At 34.1% G+C, this 26471-nt stretch overlaps 1 protein-coding gene across 15 annotated transcripts in view; it reads right to left on the minus strand.

Annotated features, from left to right (window-relative positions):
- The window catches only part of CCSER1 (coiled-coil serine rich protein 1), a 1212324-nt gene that overhangs the window by 386021 nt on the left and 799832 nt on the right, over nucleotides 1-26471 (minus strand). For all 15 annotated transcript variants that reach the window (XR_014813355.1, XR_014813354.1, XM_021100741.2 and 12 more), the window contains one exon: nucleotides 19621-19665. Coding sequence is in view for 13 of the 15 variants with exons in the window: in XM_021100741.2 (XP_020956400.2) it covers nucleotides 19621-19665 (45 nt within the window). In the remaining 2 variants the exon portion in view is untranslated. The remainder of the gene's footprint in view (nucleotides 1-19620; nucleotides 19666-26471) is intronic.

The following is a 26471-nucleotide window of genomic DNA, read 5'->3' on the forward strand; positions in this document are numbered from 1 at the left end:
AAGGAATACAATCCATATTTACAGTGATAAGTTGTGGTTACCACTTGCCTTAGATTATATTTGATAGATTCGTTTGCGTCATTTTAAAAACAGGAATCTTTTGAGAATCATATTTAGTAGAAAAGATGGTTGATATTTACTATTGTTTTTCAAGTTGTACATTACTGTGGCACCAAAATATGTGGAAAGTTCAGAAAAGAATACTGTCAAGTTGCTGAAAAGTTTTATACACTAGTAATGAACTATACACCTTTGAGGAAATATTAACTATTAAGCTCAATAAATGAGGGTCTAGAATAAATTATCTTATGTTTGATAAGGAATTATTTCTGTATCTGGAAGATTAATAGTGCTGAGGGTAATACTTAATGATGGTATCAAGTTCATTAGTATTTACCATTGACTCTTTTTATCCAGATCGTAACCAATCAGGGCTCATTTGTTACAATTTTTAAAGACACACCCATATTGCTGAAATATAATTAGTCCCTTGTAATCCAAATGCCATTCCAAGTACCAAAGTAGGGTATGTTTGCAAAATGTTAAAAAAATAATTTCAAAAAATTTAAGTAATTCTTTTGGAGAAACAAACCACAAAAGTAATTTTTTCTTCATTCTCTCTGAAATAAGGGAGAATCTTTTGCCCAAAATGATTTTTCACATACAAAATGGACTAGACTGATAACTATCATACACATAATGAGTCATAATGGAATTAGAAATTATTTGAGGATGTCAGAATAAACCAACTAGCAATTATTTTTGGTGGGGTAGTCTTAATTTACAAATAAGTCTCTAATAATTTTGAAGAGGAAGGCTAATCCATATTTTAAATGAGTAAAAACAAAAACAAAACAAAACAAAACCAAAAAACAGGATATTAAGTACAAACAATTTTACATATATTTTAGTTTTAAAAAAAGTTTGAAACATTTCAAATTTCAAACATAGCTACTTCTAGCAGGTAAAATATGAATGCAGTGTATGTAATAAGTCTACATTCTATCCTGAAAGTCTATGTTTTATCCTATTTTAAAAATAAAGTACTTGCAAGTTGTCGTATCCTTTAAAATATAAAATGGGGGAAAAAAAAGTTTGGTTATTCATTTAGCAACTTTTTGAACTCCTCTAGATGCTAGGTTTGTGACCTAGAAATGAACTGCAAAGAGTTTCTTCTTTGAAAGAACTTACCCATGCCCAGCAAGAAAGTTAAAATAACATTTAAAAAATACCTAACTCAAGTGATTGTTTTGGAGAAGGTAGTCAATGTATCTATGATAAAGTAAATTGATACTATAACCAAAATTTTCTCAATAATTAAAAGCATTTGTGTTGCTAACACAAACATTTTTGTAAAGTACTTTCCTTTATAAAGGATTGCAGTTTTTTGCCATCTATATGTATATCATTCTGTTCTTTTATTAAAGTATAGTTGATTTACACTGTTTCTTCAATTTCTGTTGTGAGCAAAGTGACCCAAACATACATAGTTAACTGTGCTGTACAATAGGGCCCCATTGCCCATCCATTCCAAATGCAACAGTTTGTATGTTTAAAAAATATTTATTGGTATAAATTCATCTAAAAGTTAAAAAATAAGAGTATTTCATTCAAAATCCCTATTTATGATTAGATACTACAATAAATAATGCATATTTTCAAAACCTAGGAAAGATATTTTCATTCATTTGATGGAGAAATGGTACATGACACAAGTGAATTACTTTTGCTTTATTTATATGCTGTGCCATTTGTCTTTAAAATGGGAAAACTAATTAATAGCCACACTCATAACATAGAAAAAATATAGAATACTTTCTTTTTAGCTAACAACTTCAGCTGACACAGCAGATAGTTACTTAATGGTAGATTGTGTTGGAAGTGTCATAACTTTGACAAATCTTTTGATCTAGGTAAGTCAAATTATTAATATTCAGGAAAAAAAAAACTAGTACTATTTTGCCATCGTTAAACCAATCATCAAATTGGTAAGAGTAGGGAAAATGTTGCAAGAGAAAACTTGCATTATTGAGCTTGATGATGATAATATGAATCTCCAGTTGGGAGGTTGGAAGGAGAGCTATTTAAAGTTCTTACAGGAGGACAAAAGATGTTCATAAACACTTTATAAAATGCATATGCAGAACTTAGGTGAGAAAGCCCACATATTTAAAATGAAAAAATTAAAATGCTTTTATTAAACACCAATTTTTCTATGACCCTTTTCCAAATCAGAACAGGAGAGAGGCAGGAGGTCTGGTTGGGGTGGAGGGAGGAGGTAGAGAGGAGGAGAGAGGAGAGAGAGAGAGAAGCTGGGGGGAGGGACCTGTACCTCCAGTCAAGGATTCATCCACAGCGATGTGGTTATTTTCTCTTATACCTGCAAGATCTCAATTTCTCTCCTGGATTCAACTATACCCTGTCTGGAGATGACCTCCCGCAATTGTTCTCTTGCTTGACAGGTTCCTCTCATGAACTGAGCACTCAGGAATTTTCACAAGTACTCACATTTTCTTTAAAAAAAAAAAAAAAAAAAGAAGAAGAAGAAGAAAACTAAACTATCGCCTCACATTTTAACTTTTCTCTGAGTTCCTTACATTTGTCACATAGTAGCCCTTTCCCACTTAAAAGCTTTCAATCATCTTTGTTTCTTCTTTTCAAGTAACATTGAGTTAGTATCTAAGATGTGTCAAATATCCTTCATATTAACTCTGCCTTCCACTTCTGTTTTTGTCATTATCAAATTATGTAGTAGGAATCTGTCTCCAAAGTTTATATTTCATTCAATTTTGCTCCAACTGTACTTTGTTGTGGGCAAGCATCATGTTCAAAAGTTCATTTAATTCTAATAGTCACTGATCATGGCAAGAATTTAACAAATACTGAATAAATGGCTTAAAACTGGTATAACCATTGGTCCTTAAATATTACATACAAATTTTCACACAAATTATTATTAAAATGTAAACACTTCCTCCATTTAAATATATCTCTTATAGTTAATATACTTCATGTTAAAACCAAGCTTAAACTTTTACTCATCACGTAAATTCAATTGTACAAATCATGCTATTATCTTTGATATAATTAAGGTGAAACTATAAAATACCTTGAAGTTTAGAGATACTCCACTTTTCTTCTAAACTTTCCTAACCCTTAATATATCCTCTAATTTTTTTGTTCAACATTTACTAACCAGTAATTCTTTGGTAAAAGTGTGCTGTACTCACATTTATTTACAAATGTGGATTATACATCTTATATATAGCTATACCTATTCACCTGTCTCCTTATATACCAATTATTTTGTTAATCTGTATATAGCTATAAACTTAGTTTTTATTAATCTACTGTGTAATAATAAATATTCATAAATTTGTTAATTTTTTTATTTATACACATATAATCAGCACAAATGACTTTTTTGCTGGTATCTGGAGTTACCTCCAGTGTGATATACTGATTTAACCAATTTACCCAACCATTATTTTGACTATAGAAAGCATATTTTGAATCTGTTAATTAACTTTTATCCTCTTTGACATCTCAAAAATATATTTAGAGGGTATGCAAGTTCTATAAATATGAGTATAAATTAGTGTTAAAAAGGGTCTAGGAATGTCCTTAGGGATTTGATACTGACCAAATATATTATATATTATAAATATAATTGTCTAAAAATACATTAAAAATAATAGGTCGTATTAGGTTTAATGCTATGAATCAAAGAAAGTATGTAAGAACAGAGAAGCTAAGAAGAGGTTGAAAGAGCATTATATTCTAAATGGCTAATCTTCATCTCTCCTTTGTTCACCAATGGAGTTTAATCAATGTTGTCCTGAAACCTTCTGCCAAGGCTTGGCAGTTAGCATATTTATCTGTGAATGCAGGGTAAATGTGCTGTGGGGATGATTTAGCAGAAAAGAACATCTGCCCCTTTTTACATATGGATCTCAAAACCGCAGATTGCAACTTCAACAACTCTCTTTTCCCATCTCTGTTAAAGAAGGAAACCTAAGACATCTTTTAAACACTGACTGGCATGTTCGCTGAGAATCCGAAAGTGTATTTTCCTTACCTAGACTGCCTGTGGAGGAAATGAGGCTCCATTATCAAAGTTTCTAAATTTGAACAATTTACCTAAATTTTACTACAGAAAACATCTTATACAAAAAGCTATTGGAGAGTTGATCATAATACTCATCTTCAAAATGACAGTCTAACCCTTATATCAACGAGAAAGCTGCAAGTTAGATATTATGCAAAACAGAAAGAGCTCTAGAGTATAATTATGAATGAAGCCTTTGTTCTTAAAAACAGAAGGCATTCTTTGGGGGTGTATAAAAAGGTGTTTATCCATAAAAGTTTATTTTCCATTCCGTGTGTTAGCTTCCTAAGAAGTTATTCAGTCTACAAGAAACTTTAAGATGAGTCTCTATAAATACAGTTGTTCCTTCTTCAATAAACAGATAACCACAAAAGAGAACAAAACAGATATACCAGTAATTTGAATTTTCTAAAATTTGTACTTTTAGTTTTGGAGAACTCATACATACACTAGCATGCATCTTTCCTCAGCTACTGTAATGATTAGAAGAGACAGACTTGGATATATCAACAAGAAAATCAAATATGTACTAAATATACATAGTGGTATTACTTTCACTATCTAATATACAGTAAAATTTAGACCCATTAAAAATATAAAATGGCATAACAGATTTGGGGCCTACATTTTGAAATATCAAAGACGCTAAGTATTGACCATTTGGATAATGGAGACGAAATCATTAAATTTTGCTAGAAAGTAAAAAAGGATAATGTTATTAATATTATAATAATATTATTCCTATTATATTTATTCCTATAATAAAATATTATTATAATATTATTAATAATATATCATATTATTCCTATTGTTACTATTGAACTAAATAAGAACATAGGTTTTAAAGAAAACAAGTAACTTTTCCAAGGCCACATAAGTGATGCATAGCAAAGCCAGAATTACTTAAGTGTGGTTAACACCACAAAAACTCTTGCTTTTAGTCATTTTTATTTTCTGTCTTACAGAGCTGGTTGACTGGGGCTTCAAAAAATGACTTCTTACAATATAAAGTTGCAAAAGTGAGGTACCTTTCAGAGTTTGGACCTTATAACATTATATGAAAAACCTGGCAAATCACTTAATCTATCTTTAAAAGATAGTTCTGGTCTTAGCTTATAAATTCCACGGAAATGAATATGCAAAATAAAGGACTTCTATCCACCTAAGTACTTTACATGGCTCTTTTGCTGTATCAGATACTATTCTAAGAAGTTATAAATATAAGCTATTTAGGCCACAATAACGCCAAGGTAGTTCTAAACAAGCAGTCTGAGCCATGAAGAAGTTAACTGCCTTACTGAAGGTCAATTCAACAGCTGGTAAGAGGGGAAGTCAGGATTTGGACCCAGGCTGCCTGGGTTCAGGCATAACATTAGGATGCCTCTAGAAACCCTCACAGTCAGTGGTCATATTCACAATCTCCAAATGCTTTCTAGTCCTGCTAAGCTTCAAGGCTCATTTATAGAAAATCAAGATTTACATAAATAAGTGAATGCTGTGGCAATGCATGGTACTCTCTTGTTTCAGTTGGTCAGCTTAGAATTAAAAGCCAGTTATTTCTGTTTAGCTTTTTAAATGCAATCAGAACATTCTGCCAACAGGTTGCACTTTGTTATGGCTCATAACTTGAATCCAGGAAGTTTCTTTAGGTATAATTCATTGACAGACTCACAAATAGACTTTGTTTTTTTCCTTTAGAGCAAATAAATATAAAAACTTGACTATATTAATAAAGCTAAAAGTGTAATGAACTATTAAATAAAATCAGTAATCTAAGTCTCATTTATGGTTAGGTAAATTTTTTTTTTTCAAGGTCACCCCAGCAGCAAATAGAGGATCTCAGGCTAAGGGTCGAATCGGAGCTGTAGCTGCCAGCCTACCCCACATCCACAGCAATGTCAGATCCAAGCCACAACTTCAACCTATACCACAGCTCATGGCAACCCTGGATCCTTAACCCACTGAGCTCGGCCAGGGATCAAACAGGCATCCTCATGGATACTAGTCAAATTCGTTTCTGCTGAGACACCACAGGAACTCCTAAAATAATTTTTAACTCATGTTTTTCCTCTTGGAATTATTTTTTTAAAAGAACCCAAACTTCCAAAACTTTAGACTCGATGAATCTAGTTAACTGAAACAAAAAAAGGACCCTGTCTTGTGCTTATCACTTGAGGGAAAAAAAAAGCAGGAAATCTGTAGAACAGTTTGTTCTTAACCTTTCTGAGCTGTACTTTTCTTTAGCCACAACAACAAAGGGAGCAAGATCACCAAGGAAGAGCTTTAAAACATTAATAATCTGTTATATATTGTTCAAATGGTTTTCCATATTCAAGCTCACTGAATCTTCACAATAAGCCTATCAGGTAGATATTGTGATTACCTCTCATTTTAAGGATAAGAAAATAGAAGCACAATTTCTAATGCTTTGCTTTTGTTATCACAAGAGGTGGTACATGACCCAGCTGGGATTTGCTCCAGGGCATTCTGCCTCCCAAGGCCACCTTCTCTCACCCCTAAGCTGTTTTTTCTGTCTGGTTGTGTAAAATATATACTAGAGATCCCTGGAACTTCCATGTGGGGTGGTTTTTTTTGTTTGTTTGTTTGTTTTTAATTGCAAATGGCAGGGATGGCAGAAGGAAGCCACAGAGTGATCACCAAATCTTCCTCTAACCTTCTTGACTGATCCAACTATATATTTATTTATGTATTCAACACCTTAATAAATAAATTCTTTGAGTATGTACTCTAAGCCGGGCAAAAGTAGAACGTAAAGGATAGAAGTCATGCATATGCATTTCTCTAGACTTTATCAGTTTTTTTAAAAAAATATAAGTTGTTGCTGTTTTTTTTGATAAGGAGTACAAAAGAGCACATTTCATTTGAGAAATATGTTGCTAGTGACCTGCCATAATTTAAAACTTTTTTTTTTTTTTTGGTCATTTCTTGGGCCACTCTTGCAGCATATGAAGGTTCCCAGGCTAGGGGTTCAATTGGAGCTGTAGCCGCCAGCCTATGCCAGAGCCACAGCAACGCGGGAACCAAGCCGCGTCTGCAACTCACACCACAGCTCACAGCAATGCTGGATCCTTAACCCACCGAGCAAGGCCAGGGATCGAACCCGCAACCTCATGGTTCCTAGTCGGATTCATTAACCACTGAGCCACGACGGGAACTCCCTAAAACCTTAATTCAATGCAAATATTTACAAAGATTGATGAGTTTATTTTCTAAAGAGATATCTTTTTGTAGACATAACATAAACGCAATTTAGTATTCGCACGGCCCTTTAACTTTGACATTCTGCTTTCTTTACACATTTTTAAGATTATTTCTAGTTTTTGGAATAAATTGAAAATATGTTATCCTTTCATATTACTAACTTTCAAATCACACAACTTAACTTCACATAAAATTCAAGCTCACCACACATGAAACATTAAGCAAGGAGATAAACTGTTTCCATGACTACATTAATTTCTTATCTTTAAAAAATCTATGGAGAACTTTATCTTGTTGTATATGAATGCACAATTTTAAATTAGCTAACGGGGTTTAACTCCTTTAAATAATTAACAATAGCAAAAGCAAAAATAATCACCACCACCACTGGGTTTGGCAGGAATAAAGAGTCTGATATGATACTGAAACTGACTAAAGAGAAGCTGTAAAATTCCCAGGGAGGTATGTGCCACTCTGTTTTTCTCATCCTTCTTTCATTTGTGTAACAGCTGATAGCTTTGGTGCCACCATCTGCTCAGGGTGGGAAAATGTGATGATGGGTTTCATCCAAGACATGCATTCATGTCTAAGCCTCATCTCATCATACTTTCTTATAACTGTTCTCCTTTGACTGGAGCTTCTACAAATAGATCTCTGCTCATGTTCTAGGTCTTACTTGGGAACCTACATAGGGAGAGTTGGGTCCAAAAATATAACATGACGTCTAGAGAGAGCAGGCGAGAACGAGTGGACTTCCACCATGCTCGAGGAAGTGCTTCTAAGTATTTATGATCCGAGAATAGATGAAGTCACATTACCAAAGTGATTAGTATCTCTGGATACTATTTAAATTTGTCTCAGATTAAATACACCCCACAGTAAGAACATCATGAGGTTCCTGACTTTGAATCAAGGTGGTATGATAGTTTCATAAGCCGCTTGAAAGTAAGGACTATATTGTATTCATGCATCCACACCTAATTACTAAATCTATCACCTTAGACACAATAGACATCCGTTGTCAAGTGCTAATTGAAAAGGAAAAAACTAGTAATACAACAGAAATCTAACTGCTCTTGCTCAAAACCTATATTCTTATGTTTAATTAAAAAAGTTTTCTCTGAATAGTAGTTTGTTTTCAAACTAACTATTCAGGAAAAGCTTATTAGAGAAGCAAAGTCTCTGACTTTTAACTCAAAACAGGCTTAAACAAGAGTGTCTAACTCCATAATAGCTCATTTTGGTCAGTAAAGATTTAATTTGTTAAAAAAGGTAGCACATGCTGTTTGTCATTCAGAGACAAGAGGCTCAATTATCAGAAAAGAAACAGCAAAGAAGCTGCCACTGTGGGAAACCCATAGGTTTTGATGGCAGACACATGTAGATTTTAATCCTATCTTTATATCACACTAGCTGTACGACTTAGCAACCATTCTAAGTATCTGCTTCCAAGGTAGATTTGTGATAGTAACACCTACTTCACAGAATTATTACAAAGAGTCCGGCACACAGTAGGTGCTCAGCAAAGGTTAGATCTCCTTGCCTCAGATATTCCTATTGGAAATGTGCTAGTGACATCTAGTGGTCATTCCTGCAAACCTCAAAGAAGGCCACCCTTGAAACTCAAAGCTTCCCAAGTCATACTTTCATTCCATCAGCAAATGTTTATTAACTATCTCTTGTGTTCTACGCTCAAAAATCAAGTTCTGAGAATTGCAAAGATGTAAAAGACACAATACCTGCCCTAGAGAAACTCTGGTTTTAGCAAACCAGATAAATGTTAGCCAATTACTATTTAAAACTATGTAATTGTTTCTATAATAGCAATAAGAAGAAGTACAAATATGGTACAGAATGGGCAACTCATTCTGCCCAAGGAGATGCTGGGTCTTAAAGAATGAATAAAATTCTCTCCTTATAATTGAACTGAAGGAGAAAGGGAGAAATTTGGAGATTTCTAACATGTTAAGAAGTTAAGGCCTATTTACTAAAAGTCTTGGTTGATATGCTAAGGAGTTTAGTCCTTTTCTTTGTGTGACAGGAAGATAGCAATGTTTTTCATTGAGGAAGGCTCATAATAATATTTGGGCAACAGTGTGGAGGATAGATTGGAGATAGGATAAAAGGGAAGCTAGAGAATCCATTAAAAGGTAATTATAATTCTTTTTCTTGAGAGATAAAGATCCAAAATCATTCCATGGAAAAGGGATAGACAGGAGAAAACTTAAATGAGACATATCTGAAGAAAAGTGGAGGGAGTTCCCGTTATGGCACAGCGGTTAACAAATCTGACTAGGAACCATGAGGTTGCATGTTCGATCCCAGGCCTTGCTCGGTGGGTTAAGGATCCGGCGTTGCCATGAGCTGTGGTGTAGGTCGCAGACGTGGCTCGGATCCCGCGTTGCTGTGGCTCTGGTGTAGGCCAGAGGCTACAGCTCCGATTGGACCCCTAGCCTAGGAACCTCCATATACCACGAGTGTGGCCCTAGAAAAGGCGAAAAGACAAAAAAGGAAAAAAGAAAAGTGGAGGCTGTGTAATGACTGTGATGTGGGAGACCATCTGGGGGCAGGAGGAAACAAGGTTGGTTTCCTGATTTCTGGAATAGGTGTCTGTTAGGAAGTAATGTCATTAAGCCTTGTTATTAAATGAAGTAGAAAACAGAAAAGAAACTTATGTTTGGGGGAGGGAAGGATATGAGTATTTTTAAACACTCTTTAGGAAAGAGTATTTGAGTAGAAATGTCCAATGAGTATTTAAGTACAAATGTCCAATAAGGAACTAGAAACAGAGATCTGGACAGAAATCTATATGGAGATGGAGACTTAGGAACTTCAGCAGGTAGCCAGTAATACAGCCACCGGAGGGGATACGGTTACTTAGAGAAAAATGGGTCAAAAGAGAAAGGGTGACGGGACAGGGTCAAGACCTTAGGGAACACCATAATTTAACGAGTAGGCCCTAGATAAGAACTGAACTCACGCTGAATGTGTTCAGAACAATCCCGTAGTGAGTTACAAGCATCAGTTTAGACCACAAAATGGCTTTGGAAATGGGTTAGTAAGAGCAATACCTCAACCAACCAAAATATAACTTCTAAAAATACACTTAAGTGAAATTTAAGGTTTCAAGCCAAAGCTATAAAGTTCTTTCCCCCACAGTCTCATGAAATAAGTTGTATTTGAATTCTCCTAGCAGAACAGAAAACTTGGTTTATGCTTTGAGTGCGGTCCTTCCTAGTTCAGAAGGTATATTTTAATTTACAACCTATAAAATACACGACTTTTCTACTTATTAAATTTGGCCAGCTAGTTTTCTTTCCATCTTTTATTTTGTTTCATTTTCTTGTCTTCTTCTTTCTCTCTTGCTTTTCCTCTCTCCTGATACAGGTATTTCTTGCTTCAGTGATTTTCTGGGAAAAGAGCCCAGTTGGTTTAATGTGTTTTATTTATTACACTCTACTTCATGAATTTAGGATAGTAACTCCATACTTTCCGGGTTGTCAGGTTGAAAAAGAAAAGTTATTTGTGCTGTTTTGTCAAATACACAACAAATATATGACCTTCTAAAATATGTATATATAATCTCTATTTTATTTTTAAAATTCAAGTTCCTACCTTATTTTTTCATCTCTTATCATATGTGTAGATATTATAAAACATACCTGGTCTGTTAATTAGTTTTATTGCCCCAAAACTAATATTTTCTATGTGCTAATGCTCAGTCTTTTGGTCCTCAAATTCATATACCACATCATGTGTCACTTTTGTAATTATCATGGATTAGTTTAAATACCATTTAACTATACCTTTTCAAAATCTATGTACTGAATTTATGTGCAGTGTTTAACTCTGGGCAATCAGCTAATCCACTCAACACCTGAATCGCCCTATCTGTTCAAAAGGAAATCAAGTTCAGGGTAGCCTTATGAGAAAAACATGACAAGTGGCTGAAGTCCTTGCGAAATTTAATCCTGACAATAGATGGTGAATAATTTAACCAGCTGAATTACCTGTATCATACAAGTTTAAAACTCACTTGAATCAACACCTTTGAAGTTATGCAACTTGGCAAGATAAAAAACATTTTTGACTCTATTAAAATTTTTCCCACAATTGAGGCTTTGTAAATATTTATTTTTCTCACTATTTCACATTTTTTGGCCTCAAATTCACCTAAAATGTGAACCATCATTATCAGCATCTATCTCTTTAAGTTAGGCTATAATGAGAATAAATTAAATTAAATATGGTTATTAACTTTAATATTTGATTATAAACAAAACCAACATACATTAATTAAATATATGAAGGGCAAAAGGAATGAACATAGATATTCTAAACCCAACTCTTACTGATCCTAAAAAGGAACAAGATTCAACTGACAAATATTCATTGGTTGCTTACTGCATATCAGGAGCTGTACCGGCTTATGGGTGCAAATAGAGTGAGACCCTATTCTGTAGGAACTCAGTCTAAGTGCTAGACTGTAGAGACACAAACAAAAAGATTCACAATACAATATGATAAACATGAGAACATAGTAGAACCAAGGGTCAAGTACTATTTTTGGAAGTAGGAATACCTGGGGCATTGCTCCTTGAGAGGCAACACTCATTCTGACATGTGGCGCTGAGTAAGTGGCTTTACACTCAGAGAGTAGACTGTCCACTGTCTTTTATTAATTCAAGGCAATAGTGCCAATAAACATCAACAGTATTTAAAGCGTCTATATTGGATATTTTTATTGGTATCTGACATTGAGATCACTCTTTTTCATAAGCAATTTCATTTTCTCTATTCATAACAGTCCTATGAGGTAAGGTGCAACTACAGATTTTAGATTTAAAAGAAACTGAGGCAAAGTTATGTACCTCGGTGACAATGGTTATGCAGCTTGCTCAACATCATGTTGCTGAGCAAAGGGCAGAACTGTACTGAAACTCCACCAAACTATGCACTCTCTAAAAATTCTCCTATGCTACACGGCCTCTTAGGCTATGCTTTTCGTTGAGACAAAATGTGATGAATTTTTGTGCCACAGATGGTTTTGTCTGCAAAACATATAAAATTCTTAGAAATTATTTTATGATCCTTGGAAGTCATTGGCTCCAGGAAAGCCTAAATCATTTACAGTTTTCTTTGACCTCAAGTTGTCTGAGTGCTTTGCAAAAACATCGATACATTGCTCCATTCTCAAGAAATGCATCCTGCAGTTACTATGTTCTCCAGGCAGCACCTCATTGTTCTTTTAAATTCCTTTCACTTGGCAGATTCTTAAATATGCTTTTCACGTTCACTTTCCTGTTGCCAATTCTTGAACTCTTTTCAACATGGCTGTCACCTCTTTTATCCATGAAAAGTCACTCAATAAGATTAGTAAAATCTTTTTCAAGGCAAAACTAGAAGATCATTTGCTTTCCCTGATGCTTTTAACCTCCGTACACTTTTAACATTTCTGTACTAGGTACTACTTACTCTCAATATTCTCTGTGACCTTTACTTCCCGAAAGTAAACCAGAGCTAATATATTATTAAATGTAACTTGTTAGAAGAGAAAGCAACATCTTTGATAGGCTATAATTGAAAGCAAGACAGGGACAAAGGGCCATTTCTCCAGTGTGGGTAAAAACTGGATTTCACCAAATGTGTTTAATTTCTAAAATTCCAGATTTTTAGAATAATTAACTAAATCTATATTTTAATTAACTTCTACATCCAAGTGTAGGACAACACTCATGATTTGGTCTGACAATGGCATTAGTGTAAATAGGTGGATGAATTAAAATTGCTACATATAATTACTTGTTTTGAATTTAACTTTTTTGAGTAATTATTAATAAGAAAAATGCAAATAAGCCTTATTTTTCTTTCTTAGAGACTATTCCTCTAGGTCTTATTTGTGATTGTCCACCTCTGATGTCCTGCAGAAATGGACAAGGAAGTGCATCGTGAATTTCCCCACACAGGATATTATGCAATCCCACTCTCTTTTGCCTGTCATTGTCTAATCTAGACAATCAGACAAATATTTCCAAAAGAAAGATGAAAAGAATTGAATGGTGTGCACTTCTTTTGGGTTTTGTTTTCCTTATTTGACATACTGCTAAGAATGTGTTTTTTGTTACTGAAGCGATCTAAGTTCAGTTTTGCTTCACCAACAGGTTTCTTTTTTTTTTTTTGTATTTTTATTTTTATTTTTATTTTTTTTAATATTTTTTTTTATTTTCCCACTGTACAGCAAGGGGGTCAGGTTATCCTTACATGTATACATTACAATTACATTTTTCCCCCACCCTTTCTTCTGTTGCAACATACACCAACAGGTTTCTTTTGGAAAGTTTCTGCCAAAGTCAGTGGCCTACAAAGCATAGAAGAGATCTTCAACATCCAACTTGAATATCGCCCAGAAAATACGGAGGATGTGAAAGATCGCTTGTAAAACTTATAATGCTCAGGCATGCTCTCTGAAAACAATGCTGTGAGTGAAAAGGTAAATACGATTTTCTCTCATCTGTTGTATGAAATGTGGAATTGATAGTTTTTGAGATTTAATAACAGATTCCAAGTAGATTTCTTTCGTTACGCTATCAGTAACTTGTCCTCTCAGAACCAACTTGAATGTAAAATTCTTTAAGAGTCAAGCTAGGCTTGAGAAATCATTGATTTCCATGGTGTGGGATTGTCCATGTAGAGAGTAAAATTCCTCAATAGCATGACATGCAAATTGTCTTTGACAGAAGGAAAGACCAAAGGAAGAGCAAATCATATGGAAAACAATAATAGTAATTGCAATTTACGGAGTGCTCCCTATGGGGCAAGCACTACTCAAAGAGCTTTACACGTATCAACTCATTTTACCCTTTCAAGAACCTTGTCGAAGTAAGAATAATTATTGTCTTGTGAAGTGTAATTCCTTCAATTAAATATTGATTTATAAGCATAAAGATCTCTCAGTTCCTTTATTGCCTGTCAATTCCAAGAAAGGAAAAAAAAATAGGGATATTTTATTTTTACTGAGTCTTTAAAAGATTCTTTGATCTCAGGATCGAACCATAAATCAGATCCATCTTAGTGGCATACTACAGCCACTGAACTACTGAATAATTTTAGTTATAAAGGAAGAGTTATCTTTGTCTCAGCTTTTATATCTCAAAGAAAAACACACTATTAGCCAAAATATATTTCCCCCTCAAATTTTTCTCCCTCAAGCTGTATCATGGAGGTTACAAAAGAATCTCTTATTCTACAAAACTCTACATCGACCAAGAATGGGATAACTAAATTTAAACAAAAGAAAAAACAGTCTATTCTGAATGTTGAACAATAAAGAAAACATGCAAATGGAAGTGTCACAGAAAAATTACTGAAGATACCTGGTAATCATGATTTGTTTCTTGGTGAAGATTTTTTTATTTGATTCACAAAGGTATAAAATAAATATAGTTATTTTATATAATTGCCAATTGTATAAAGTGTTAGATTTTAAGAGAACAACAGCACTTTAACACTTTTTGCTAATTCTTATTTTCCAGCAACACATTTTCTTCCACTTTAATTCTAGTATTAAAATACATATTTTTCTTCTGTTCTCTCTTTAGAAAACAAGTCTCTCTCCAATGGTCTGTTAGACCTGGGAGAAACAGTCCTGAGTTTTCTTTACTTAAGCAATAACCTAGCTGTAAAATAATCTGTATAATAATTCCAATTAAGTTATGAATGGAAAGAGAAAACAATGAGAATTTTTATTTTGTTTCACTTGTAATAATGCCTATGCTAATACTCCAGGTAGGCAAATTATTTTGAAATACAGAATATCATTGATCTCTTTCTTTGAATTTTCTCCCTTTTGGGCCTCAAATTTTAAAATGACTTTCAACTTCAAGCAGAAATGTGTAATTTGTCAAGGGATCAACAATGCAAAGTCTTTCCAATTATAATAGCAAAGGCATAAAATACACTTTTTATCAGAATAAAATAATTGTTTTCTCTAGGAATATTATACATTCGAGTGATACTTTAAATAGAAAAATCCTGAATTATTACTTTAAATAAGTAATATATTTAAATATAAAGGCAGCTTGTAGAAATAGCATTTAACTGAACATTTTATTTTCAAACTACCTTTTTCAAATATCTCTGATTACTTATGTTCCTTTGGTATTAGCTCATATCATTAGCAATTTCCTATTTATGGTTTTTAGCAAAGAAATTCTTTAAGAATTTAGCAAAGAACTAGTAGATTAGTTCCCAATCCAAAGGAGAAATTTAGTGAAGCATTCTGGACAACAAAGCAGATAGGCTGGAGGACATGCTCATGGTTCCTTCCCTTGAGCATGACACCTTCATAAATCAGCTATGTTAATGACTTGAAATGTCCACTCTTTCCCAACTGTGTATCTATCAGAATCTATTTGTACTTGCAATTCCTCAAGTAAAATTAGGATTTTTAAAAATATCATCAGCATGCCTAATCAATGGAAAAATTTCCAAACCACAACAGGGAATTTTTCTTGTAAAGAGTTGGTTACATTTATACTATTTTTGGTCATATTTCTAAGGAATGCTTTTAGAAATTATCACAAGTGTTTATTTTCTCTAACATGTTTCAGAAGCATTTTCATTATCTGTCTAATAATGATATAAAACTATTTATTTAAAATATTCAAGTGTACTAATATTCACCTTTCTTCAGAATTCTAGCTGAAGAAAGGTAACGTGATGTCTGCTTCTTTTGTTCATCACTTTGGTTAATCATCAATCATGTAAATGTGATTCCTGATCAATACACAATTGCACTTTATTTCCATTGCATCAATGGTTCTGGAATCTCTGGAACTTTCAACAGCACAGCCACAATCCGAAAGTTCCACTAACCATCATCTCTCACGTTAGCATCCACTAAGTATAATTTCTGAAATTAAATGTTTAATCTTGATTTAGATATCTAACCATAATTATTAGTTTTCTTCATCCATGATATAAAATCCCATATCATGTAATTTTAGACTTGTGTAAGACATCCAGGATACGGCTATTTGAGTATATTTAAGGTAGAGTGGAGTAACTATAACTTATGATTCAAAATTAATGTGTACAGACACATGCATACATACATACACAGGTACACATGCGCACACAGATGGATAAGTTAACAAAAATAGTACTTGGGAAAATGGAATACTATCTAAAATAATAAAGGTTACAGTCTTTTAAGAAAATGGATAGTAACCCGTTTTTATCCACATTTAACAATAAAAGCTCTGCATATAAGAGAAGAGAAATTCTTTAAGAAGTGAGATATGATTTATCTCTATGTGATATCCAATGAAATTTCAGTGAGGTTCTTCTATGAGCTATAAGATCCCACTAGAGGCAGGCAGTTCACTTACAATCAGAAATATCAGTTATATAATCACTTTTTACACAGTATTCCACTAATCTCTCTTTTTAAACAACCTTGGTATTGCCTATTATGATCCACCTTCTCAATTTATACACATTATACATGTATAAATATACAAAAACTAATATCATAGGTTTTAAAATATAACTAATACCTATTTTCAAATATTTCACAACAATACAAGCAATTTAGGTGCTGTTCATCTCTATTTCCTTCAGAAAAGTAATTTATATTTTAATCACTTCCTCTAAATTTATATTTTTATACAGCATGCAGTGTTCAAATCTGGCCTTCCTGTCTAGCAGTTAGCCTTTTAATAATATTTACCACTTAGCTAAATAGCATATTCCTGCCTGCTTCAATTTTCCATGCATACTCTAACTGTTGTCATTATCTCGAATAGGTAAATAGACATTTTAAATGACACTTCGTAAACCTTCTTATAAATATTTGGTAATAGGCCCTTAGTATCACATCCATCAATACCCATTGGGAACAGCTGTCATTTGAACCAAGACAAATTAATTCATCTCAAGAAGTAATCATGGCCATTAAATCTTCATCAATCACCACGGCATTAGGGTAAGAAATTCTAAGAGGATGTTTTGAGTAAGAGTTTTCCAAATCCACACGTTTCAATTTAACATCATCAGAAATGTATTACACATCTTTGTAATGTACACAAGTAAAAGAATACAACAAATAGGAATCAGAAACGATACCTGCCACATGTCATCAGCAAGAAAGAACAGGAAGCTCTTAACAAGGCACTACACTCTTGTTTTTAGATCACTTACCTCTGAGACTTGACAGAACAGTGTTCGCAACATATTTCACCGAGTTGTCTGACAGTTCCCTCAAGTTTCTTACCACAGAAGGTAGCAGATTTTACAATCATGGGAAAACTCAGGTGAGTGTTAGGATGGATAGAAGTATGCTCAGGTAACCCAGTGTGGCCCAGAGAGGAAGTGAAGTGGTTGCTTTGAATTTGAATAGTTGACTTTGACTCTTTATTCCTGGATGGGGGGGGATGGTCCTCAAGTGAAGACATTCCTGAGTTATGATTAATTTGATGATCTTACCTCTTTCATAATTATTCCACTAACCTCATGGAGAAGGTGCAAATCAAGGTTGTCCCCTCCAAGCAGATGTATGTATTATATATTGCAGGTCTTCAAAATTTTGACCTCTATGCTAACCATAAAATACTTTTAAGAACTTTTTTTAAAATTTAAAATGCATGAACCTGTCTCTTACCCATAAGTGCCTTCATAATAAAATCAAAATCAGAAAAAGGAAAAAAAAAAGCATTACAATTTAACAGCAACTCTTTTCAATAAAACCCAGTCATTAGGCTTGTAAAAAACAACATGAAAAACCACAAAATCTTAATTTCGAAAATGACTTTTGCTACCATTTAGCAATGCCATTCAGTGGGTCCATGGACTTAAGTTTCCCTTCTTTGGATGCACAGTTGCTCTTGGATTCAGATATAGCAGTGAGAAGCTAGTAATACAATTCAAATTGCATGTCCTCAAAGGCACTGAATCAGCAGAAATAAATTGTGGCAGTTCTGCTTGGGTGCGAACTTTCACTTAGGAGGTGATGAGTTAAGTTCTTTCTCTAAGTAGGTCCATTTTAGTCCCATCTAAGTGCAAGTAGTTACCCTCATAAACCTGTAAATGGCTCTGAGGTCTTCTTTACACGGTGCTTATTTTTTTTTGCCACTTTGCCTTTACTGATGAGCACATCCTTTTTACCTTGCTCTCCTACAACATGAAACATATCTCAAGAGTTATCTATATTTCACCTTCTCCAGCTCCTTTGCCAAAGTGAGCCTACTCTTATACATCCTTTGAAAGGAACAGATTCTTCTGGATGGAAAATAGCAAATAAATGGGAAGAGATCCTAAATGACAGGTTTACTAGGAACTAAAAAGCCAAAACACTAAAATGCACAACTGGAAATTAAAAGAACAAGGAAAGAAGGGGCAAACACCATGTATTAAATACAGAGGAAATAGGTTTTTATAGAAAGAGAGAGACAGGGAAGAGGGTAAGCTTTTCTCCTTTTATAAAACAAAGTATCTCCACTTTTGCCCCCAGATTATTATATAAATATCATCAAAATATAATTACCTTTTGAGCATAAGAAAACACTGATTTACTGAATTAAATATTCCAGCATCCCCTACACCCAACAGCCTCAGTCACAATGTAAAGTACAGCATTTACACATTTAGCCTGGAAAGAATTTTAATCAAGGAGCGGTTAAGCCTGTTCACTAGGATTAGAAAACAATAACATACATCATATATAAAATATGGTATTATGTTTGGTACTATTAAAAGTTCCCTTCTTTATAAAGCATCTGGGATAGACAATAATTAAAGGAAGTTTTAGGATCACTAGTTTTACCAGAGCAACCCCACATTATCTAATAACACACACCTGCCTAGTAGCTAGGCTGATAGCCTTGGATAGGAGCGGGAAGAATCCCAGATGCCATAAAATGTTTCCATTGTTAGAATTATGCTAATTTCTCAGTAAATCATTTTAAACATTGCACATAACGTTTGCTTAAAAAGGTTTTTCTGCCCTGTCTAGAGGGCCCGAGTGCTGTAAAAATCCATTTGAATAGAAACAACACTTGCCTAAACAGAGACATGGCATTTTCCTCAGATTCAGAGGAGCACAAACAATACGTTTACATAAGCATGTGTGAAATGTGGTTTGGCCAGAGTGAAGGAGCTGTGTTATCAAACTTGCTCCCAACACAGCTCCGTAGTCATTAACATCAGCAGCATCAGGGGACATCACCCCCAAATCACTGTAACAAGGTAACCAGTTTCTCTTCTTTCCCATTTGCCCCCTCAGACTTTCTTACCTCTCTCCCTCCTTGTACTGCCTCCAGTCTCTTCAGGTTTAAAACCTGAAAGAAAAGAAAGCAAAATATATTATCCATGGCAAAGAAGTAGTAATGAGTCCTTAGTACTAGTGCAAAAAGTTTGAAATGAAAAGAAAATGGCTCATTGAACAAAGAAGATCTGAATGTAGATGACATCTCACACATACGACAACATCCATATCTGAGTAAGTCTTCAAAGATGGTACCAATGTACTTCTTCCTAAGTCCAAAGACCCCAAGTAAAAATACAATGTAAAGCCCTTTTTTAGTAATGATTGCTTGTCCCTTGGTGAAGCAATCTAAATGATACTGATTAAAATTGAATAGTATATATAGGATATAAAATAGTAAGTTCTTGCTGCATTGCACCCGGCACATCTTGGAATTCAAACATGAGTAATCAGCTTCCTTTGCATCACTGGTAATCACTGAGGAAATTTTCAGGATTTTGTCTCCTGACAAATGAGTGTCTTCATCTTCTATTATCATAACTGCTTTTTACACGGAAAGAGGAGGCATTTGTGTTAAGTCCCCGGTAAACACCACGCCTAATTAAGTGGTAGAAGGGTTCATCTTTTTTTTTTAGTGGGCCTACTGCAAAATATGCTTGTGGGTAAGAGTCTGCTACCTATCTTTCCTGGAAACACTGCTATTTAGAAAGGAAAATAATGAAAGGTTTTTTTGTCTGTTGTTTTTTGCTTCCCCTTTAAATGTAATAAAAGCTTCAATTCTTATTATTTTCCCTGCTGTATTAGCTTTATATATTGAGGAACTGCATGAAAAGTGCAATAAAATGTGATCTCATAGTCTAACTTCCTTTTTATTTTCTTTCTTCTTACTTTCTACTCTCTTTCCCTTCCTCTCTCAATCACTTCCTTTGTTTTACAATGCATATTTATTATATATGTACAATGGACCAGACACCGTGTTAGATATTGAGGGTATAAATAATAAATAGTCCTCAAAGTTTATGAGATCATTGCCTAGACACAACACACATGCAGCTAAATCTTCAGGAGAATGATGTCAAGTACAGAAAATTTTCTCTGAGCATCAGATGGAAGAGGCTGGAGTTCCTGCCGTGGCTCAGTGGTTAACAAACCCTACTAGCATCCACAAGGATGTGGGTTCAATCCCTTTCCTCGCTCAGTGGGTTAAGGATCTGGCATTGCCATGAGCTCTGGTGTAGGTCACAGATGCAGCTCAGATCCCATGCTGCTGTGGCTCAGGTGAAGGCCAGCGGCTACAGCTCCAGTAGTAACAGGCAAACACTTAAAAGACTAGAGAAGGATCACATCTAAAAAGTATTAGAGGCAGAGGAGAGAACACAGAATAGCATGCAATACTAAAAACCTTATCACTCAAAGTGGGGTGCCTCAATTAACAGCACATCATTGCCTGGGAACTCATTTATAATGCCAACTCCACCCAAGACCAGCTGAGCAAGAACATATATTTTAACAAAATTTCCAGGCAATTCAAAGCATGTTGGAGTTTTAGAAACACCGCACTAGAAGACATAGGAAAGGTAAATGATTTAGTTGGCATGTTTTGTGAGCTGGGCAAAAAGGAGTAGTGGGAAAATAAGGTTGAAAAATTGTGAATTCTTTCAAGAGAAGGAGTTTGGATTGTTCTTTAAGCAAATGCTTAGTTTGATAGCCACTTTTGAAAATTGGGGGTAAGATTTTGAAGTATCAAAGAGAGACATATATGATAATTTGCATATTCTCATAATTTAGTCTAAACCTACATTTTATTCTCTCATTTTCTTAGAAACATTATCAGAAGAAAAATGGAAAGAATACAGGTAAATATGGGGATTTATCTATCATAAATTTTCTTTACCTGCCTCTAAATTAGGAGACAGGCCTTTAGAGATCTTAACAATTTTTCACATTATTACGAATAATTTTGACTTGAGTTAAAGTATTTTTCTATTTCTGATGAAAATCTAAATAGCTCGTAACCTTGACTATATATTCTGCATTATCACAACACATCTGATAAGAAAACTGAGCTTAAGAAAGATATACCCGATTTAATTATTGTGTTTCTAGCTTTATTATTTTGGAATTTAAGAAAAGATTGTTACTCTTTTTTGTTATCACATTAAGATCCATATTCAAAGAGCAGTAACTTATTAAATGTTCATAACTATAAGAAAATATTTATAGGATAATTGTTTTCATTTGGTGACAGCATTTATGTTTAAAAAAGTGAAAGATTTATAAGATCCGAAGAGTAACCAGAGTGTTAATGTTTAAAAGGTTTTCAAGTGGTTTTTAAATTTTTATCTCATATATAAAACATTTCTTGAATTGTTTGGATAAACACATTTGAACAAAAATATTCACTCTGTGTTAAAAATAGGCTAGTACTCTGTTGACTCTAGGAAAGGTTCTAGAATCAACCTGGCAAACAGTTATTCTCATAAATAAATGGCAGCCTGATATCTGAGTGTAGAAAATTATCTACCTCTACAAATTCCATATGAAATAAGATACAAAATAAAATAGAAGAATATTTCTTCAACCTGGCAGTGTAGGCTAAAAATAAATTCTAAAGTGGCATTCACATACCCATAATTTTTTAGGATATTGAAAACACTGCGACATTGTGCTTTTGAATTCAGACAAACGGGGGTTTAAATCTTTGGGTTGGCATTTTGTGTGTGTGTTCTCCCTAAAAAATTATGTAGTATTTCTCAACCTCATCTTTTTTTTTTAACTTGAAAAGTAATAATAAATATAGTGGCTATAAAGATTAAATTAGATAATATATAGAGAGAACGTAGCAAAGGGCCAGACACAGCCTATCCCCAAATAGTAATTTTTATCTCCTTATTTTAATTTTTACTATAATTATTATGCAGTGTAACATCTCTAAATATAAGATCAATTTGAACAACATATCCTGTTTTTTGGCCTTTCATTTGAAGAATGCAAATTATCACATTTTTCTTTAACTCCTATGTGTATTTATATTCGTAATGATGTTCTCAACTTCTCCTCTGTTAATTCTATCCTCGCTTGTTTCCTGTTCTGTGTTTATTGACTGAATAATTTCCTGGTTATGAGTCACATTTTTCTATTTTTGATGTCCAACAATGTTTTTATTGGTTGTGAGATATTATGATTTTTATTTTACTCAGTGCTAGATTTTGTTTATTCCCTTAAAAGGAGTTAGGATTGTATCTGGCAGATGGTTAAGTTACTTGTGGGTCAGACTAACCTTTCTGAGGCTTGCTTAAAAAAAAAAAATTTCAGGATGAACCTGAAGTAGTCTTTAGAGTTATTTATCTAAGTTATTTATCTCTGTGTCTAAATCTTGACCCTTTTGTGTTCTCTGTTGAATCTTCCATGTATTTAAAGAATGGTCAGGACTCTCGCTGATGGGAATTCAAAGGATTCCCAGATCTGTGAAAACCCTGGAAATGTGATGTAAAGTTGTCTGGTAATTATTCTTTTGTAGTAGTTACTCTTTGCCTGGCCTTGTAAACTTTCACTCTACATAGTATATGTGAAGATTTTTTATTCAAATAAAATTCTCAGAGTAACAACACCCCTGCAGGTTTCCAGAGCTCTTCTCCATGTGTTTCCCTCCTTTCTGATAATCAGCACTGCAAATCCTAGCTGCCTTACTCTCTACAAGCTTTGATCTTGGTCTCAACAGTTACAAACGTTAAAGACCCTGTAGTTCCATCTAGGCTGTCCCTCCAAGTACCAGGGTCCCAAAATTCCCTTCAGGCAGAAATCTATGTGTTGCAAGCCTCTCTTTCTTTCTGTTTTCACAGGTGCTGCAGTGCTCCCTTGTCTATTTTATTTATTTTACTTTATTTTTTGCATTTTAGGACTGCACCCAGGGTAGGGGTCGATTGCAGCTACAGCCTGGCCTTCGCCACAGCCACAGCAACAGGGTTTCTGAATCGCATCTGTGACCTACACCATAGTTCATGGCAATGTGGGATCCCTGACCCACTAAGTGAGGCCGGGGATCGAACCTGCATCCTCATGGATACTGGTCAGATTTATATCTGCTGAGCCATGATGGGAACTCCCATTTGTATATTTTTTAATGTGTGAGAACGGTTTTACATGGTTTGCCTACTTTTCCAACTACTTCAGCAGGAAGGCAAGTCTCATAGCCGTTACTCCTTCATGAACAGAAGCAGAACTTGTAAGTATTTTAAGCTTATTTTTTCAAAGGAGGAAATTGAAGCTTACAAAATTTAAATTATGTGATTTGAGTACCAGAGCTAGTAAGTACATGAGCAAAATTTAAACCAATATTTTAAGAGCCTAGATACCAAGTTCATTAATCCACCCTTAGTCGTTTCTTTAAATTCACACCAGTCAAAATGTTTAATGTCTTATATACTTATGAATACAAATGGATCCTAACATGGAACTCATCATGAGTCATGATGACTCTTCAAGGAAACACAGTGATTAATAGGAGCTAGGTGTCAGAACTTTAAGAAGTATACCTGCTTGGATGGAAGAAGAACTGAAAAGTAAGCATGCCAGGGTAGATATGATATATTGTATACATAAACTATGCAAAAATCTTAGTCATAATTTAAGAACTGGATTATTGAAAATTCAATCTTGAGTTTAAAGAACTGAGAGAATATGATGGCAAGAATTTGGGAGCCATATGGGCAAAGAATAATGAACTAAGATTTCCATATAATAACAGGGCTTCAGGCAAGAATGTGTTTCAATGGAGAAGTCCAATGATCTAGTGTGTAATGAGCTTCACTAGGAATTACTGGATGTTGAAGCCCTACCTGATGGCAGGAATAGGTCTCATTCCTAAGGTCAGGTGAATTGAGTGGGGATAGTTGTTAAGGGGAAGTATCAATTGTGGCTTCCATCTTCTACTAGGAAAACTATAGCAATATTGATTTTTACTAGCCCTTACTGATAGTAAATTGGGCAGTTTGCTTGGAAAGATCAGACCACAATACCATCCCAATTAACAAAGCAATGACATTTAAGAGAAATTTTTTCACAAGAAATAATAATCTCAAGAAAATCAAGTCACTTTTCAGTGTTCACTTATATATATATATACCACACAATTTTCACATTTTAAGACCACAAATTACTTAGAAGAATTCAAATTTTGTATAACCTTCACTAAAACATATACTGAATAATTTAGAAAGAAGTAAATATGTCAGTTCTACTCACTAAGACAATTTGACTCTCAGAAAGACAAGAAAGAGAAAAATTATTTATGTTTATATAAATACATATGTATAATGGCTGACTCTTTAATGTAAGATTTATAAAATGTTAATTGGTATAAAAACCCACTTCATCATTCCTAATCAGTACAGATATAATATTTATTCAGCATGCCCTCAGAAAATCATATTAAAAATACCCTGGGAATACAGTTGAGGAAAATGTATTTTCCTTATTACACATATATTCTCTCTAGAGAGCATAAACTCTTCGTGTTAATCAAAATTAAGCCCATGAAACCAAATCAAAGTATTACAAATTGTAGGTAGAAAAAATTGCCCCAATGCAAATGCTCTGTAGTATGCTAAGTTAAGATAGTTTAGTAAGCATTAAGGGGAGAAAGCTATCAACTGGAAAATATGGAATTTTCTACCACAATCTCTCCTGCAGAACAGCATTCAAACATCAGTGCGAACACCCCCAGCAGCTAGGCCAGAGTATGAGGTCATCTCTGTCTAAAGAATACATAGCAGGAAGGTATTTCTTCTATGTAACAATTATAAATCCTTCCCAAATTGCCCTCATGTCATGAAGATTTCCCTTGCTTCCCTGTAAACAAAAAGTCAGAAATATAGTAACCAATACCCCTAGATTTGGTTGCTTTATTTTTCCAATATGAAAAACTATAAAATAAAGAGATGGAATAGGTATTTCATTTCCAGAATCATGGAGATTTTTTTTGTGATAATTTTTCTTAACCAAGAAAGTAGTGATGATTTAACTAGAGAGAGCCAAATTAATTTTTAAAAGACCTCAAATAACTGTATGACTTTTACACTTAGCTTCAACTTTGGAGACACAGAATGAGCTGGAAGGAACTTTAACTTACTTAACTTGTAGTTCTACCTTTTCATTTGATAGATGAGAGGGCTTGCCGTAGGAAACTTAACCTACAAAGTGGCATATTCAGGGCCTGAACTCTGGTCATCCAGTTCCGAATCCAGGATTATCTTTCTTTTATCAAATTGTTCTAGTAGTTCTGCCACAAATCATTGTTTTAAAGGCTGTCTAACTTTTGGAGCATTTCTAACAGCTTTATGTCCCAGATTCCACAGCTGTAAAGTTGAGACAGTTTGTAGGAATAAATGAGCTAATTCATAAAAACACAGCTCAATACCTAGTCCATAGTTAACTAACTTTGATTAGCAGTTTTAGGTGTTGCTACTCGTTTTGATATTATCCAAATGAAAGACTAATAATTATTGCTAAAGTTATAAAAAATAACTAGTATTTTGGGGGTGTTTTCTATGTGCAAAGCACTGTTCCAGGTTGTTTTACCTGCATGCATTCAATTCTTACAATGATTTCGTTCTATGTTACAATTCAGTAGTTCCCACATTGAGCTGACATGAAAATATATTTTAGTTGTTCTGTTCTATCTGTTTGGGAACTGATTTCTTTTGGAAAAATAAGATGTGTCACCTTATTTCTTGCTATTATTAGTTTTCTTTTGCAGCTATGGCATGCAGCCTCAAAAGAATGACAAGAATAAGAAGCAGGAAGACTTCCGGCCTTCCTGCTTCTTACTGCTACATTTCTTCTTAAACAGGGGGATCATTTTGAAAGAAAGCACCCTCT

Source organism: Sus scrofa, chromosome 8 (assembly GCF_054392235.1).
Source record: "Sus scrofa isolate SSC_HxYL_T2T_F1_AM1 chromosome 8, Sscrofa_HxYL_maternal_Yorkshire_Landrace_v2.0, whole genome shotgun sequence".
In the NCBI taxonomy this organism is placed as follows: Eukaryota; Metazoa; Chordata; class Mammalia; order Artiodactyla; family Suidae; genus Sus; species Sus scrofa.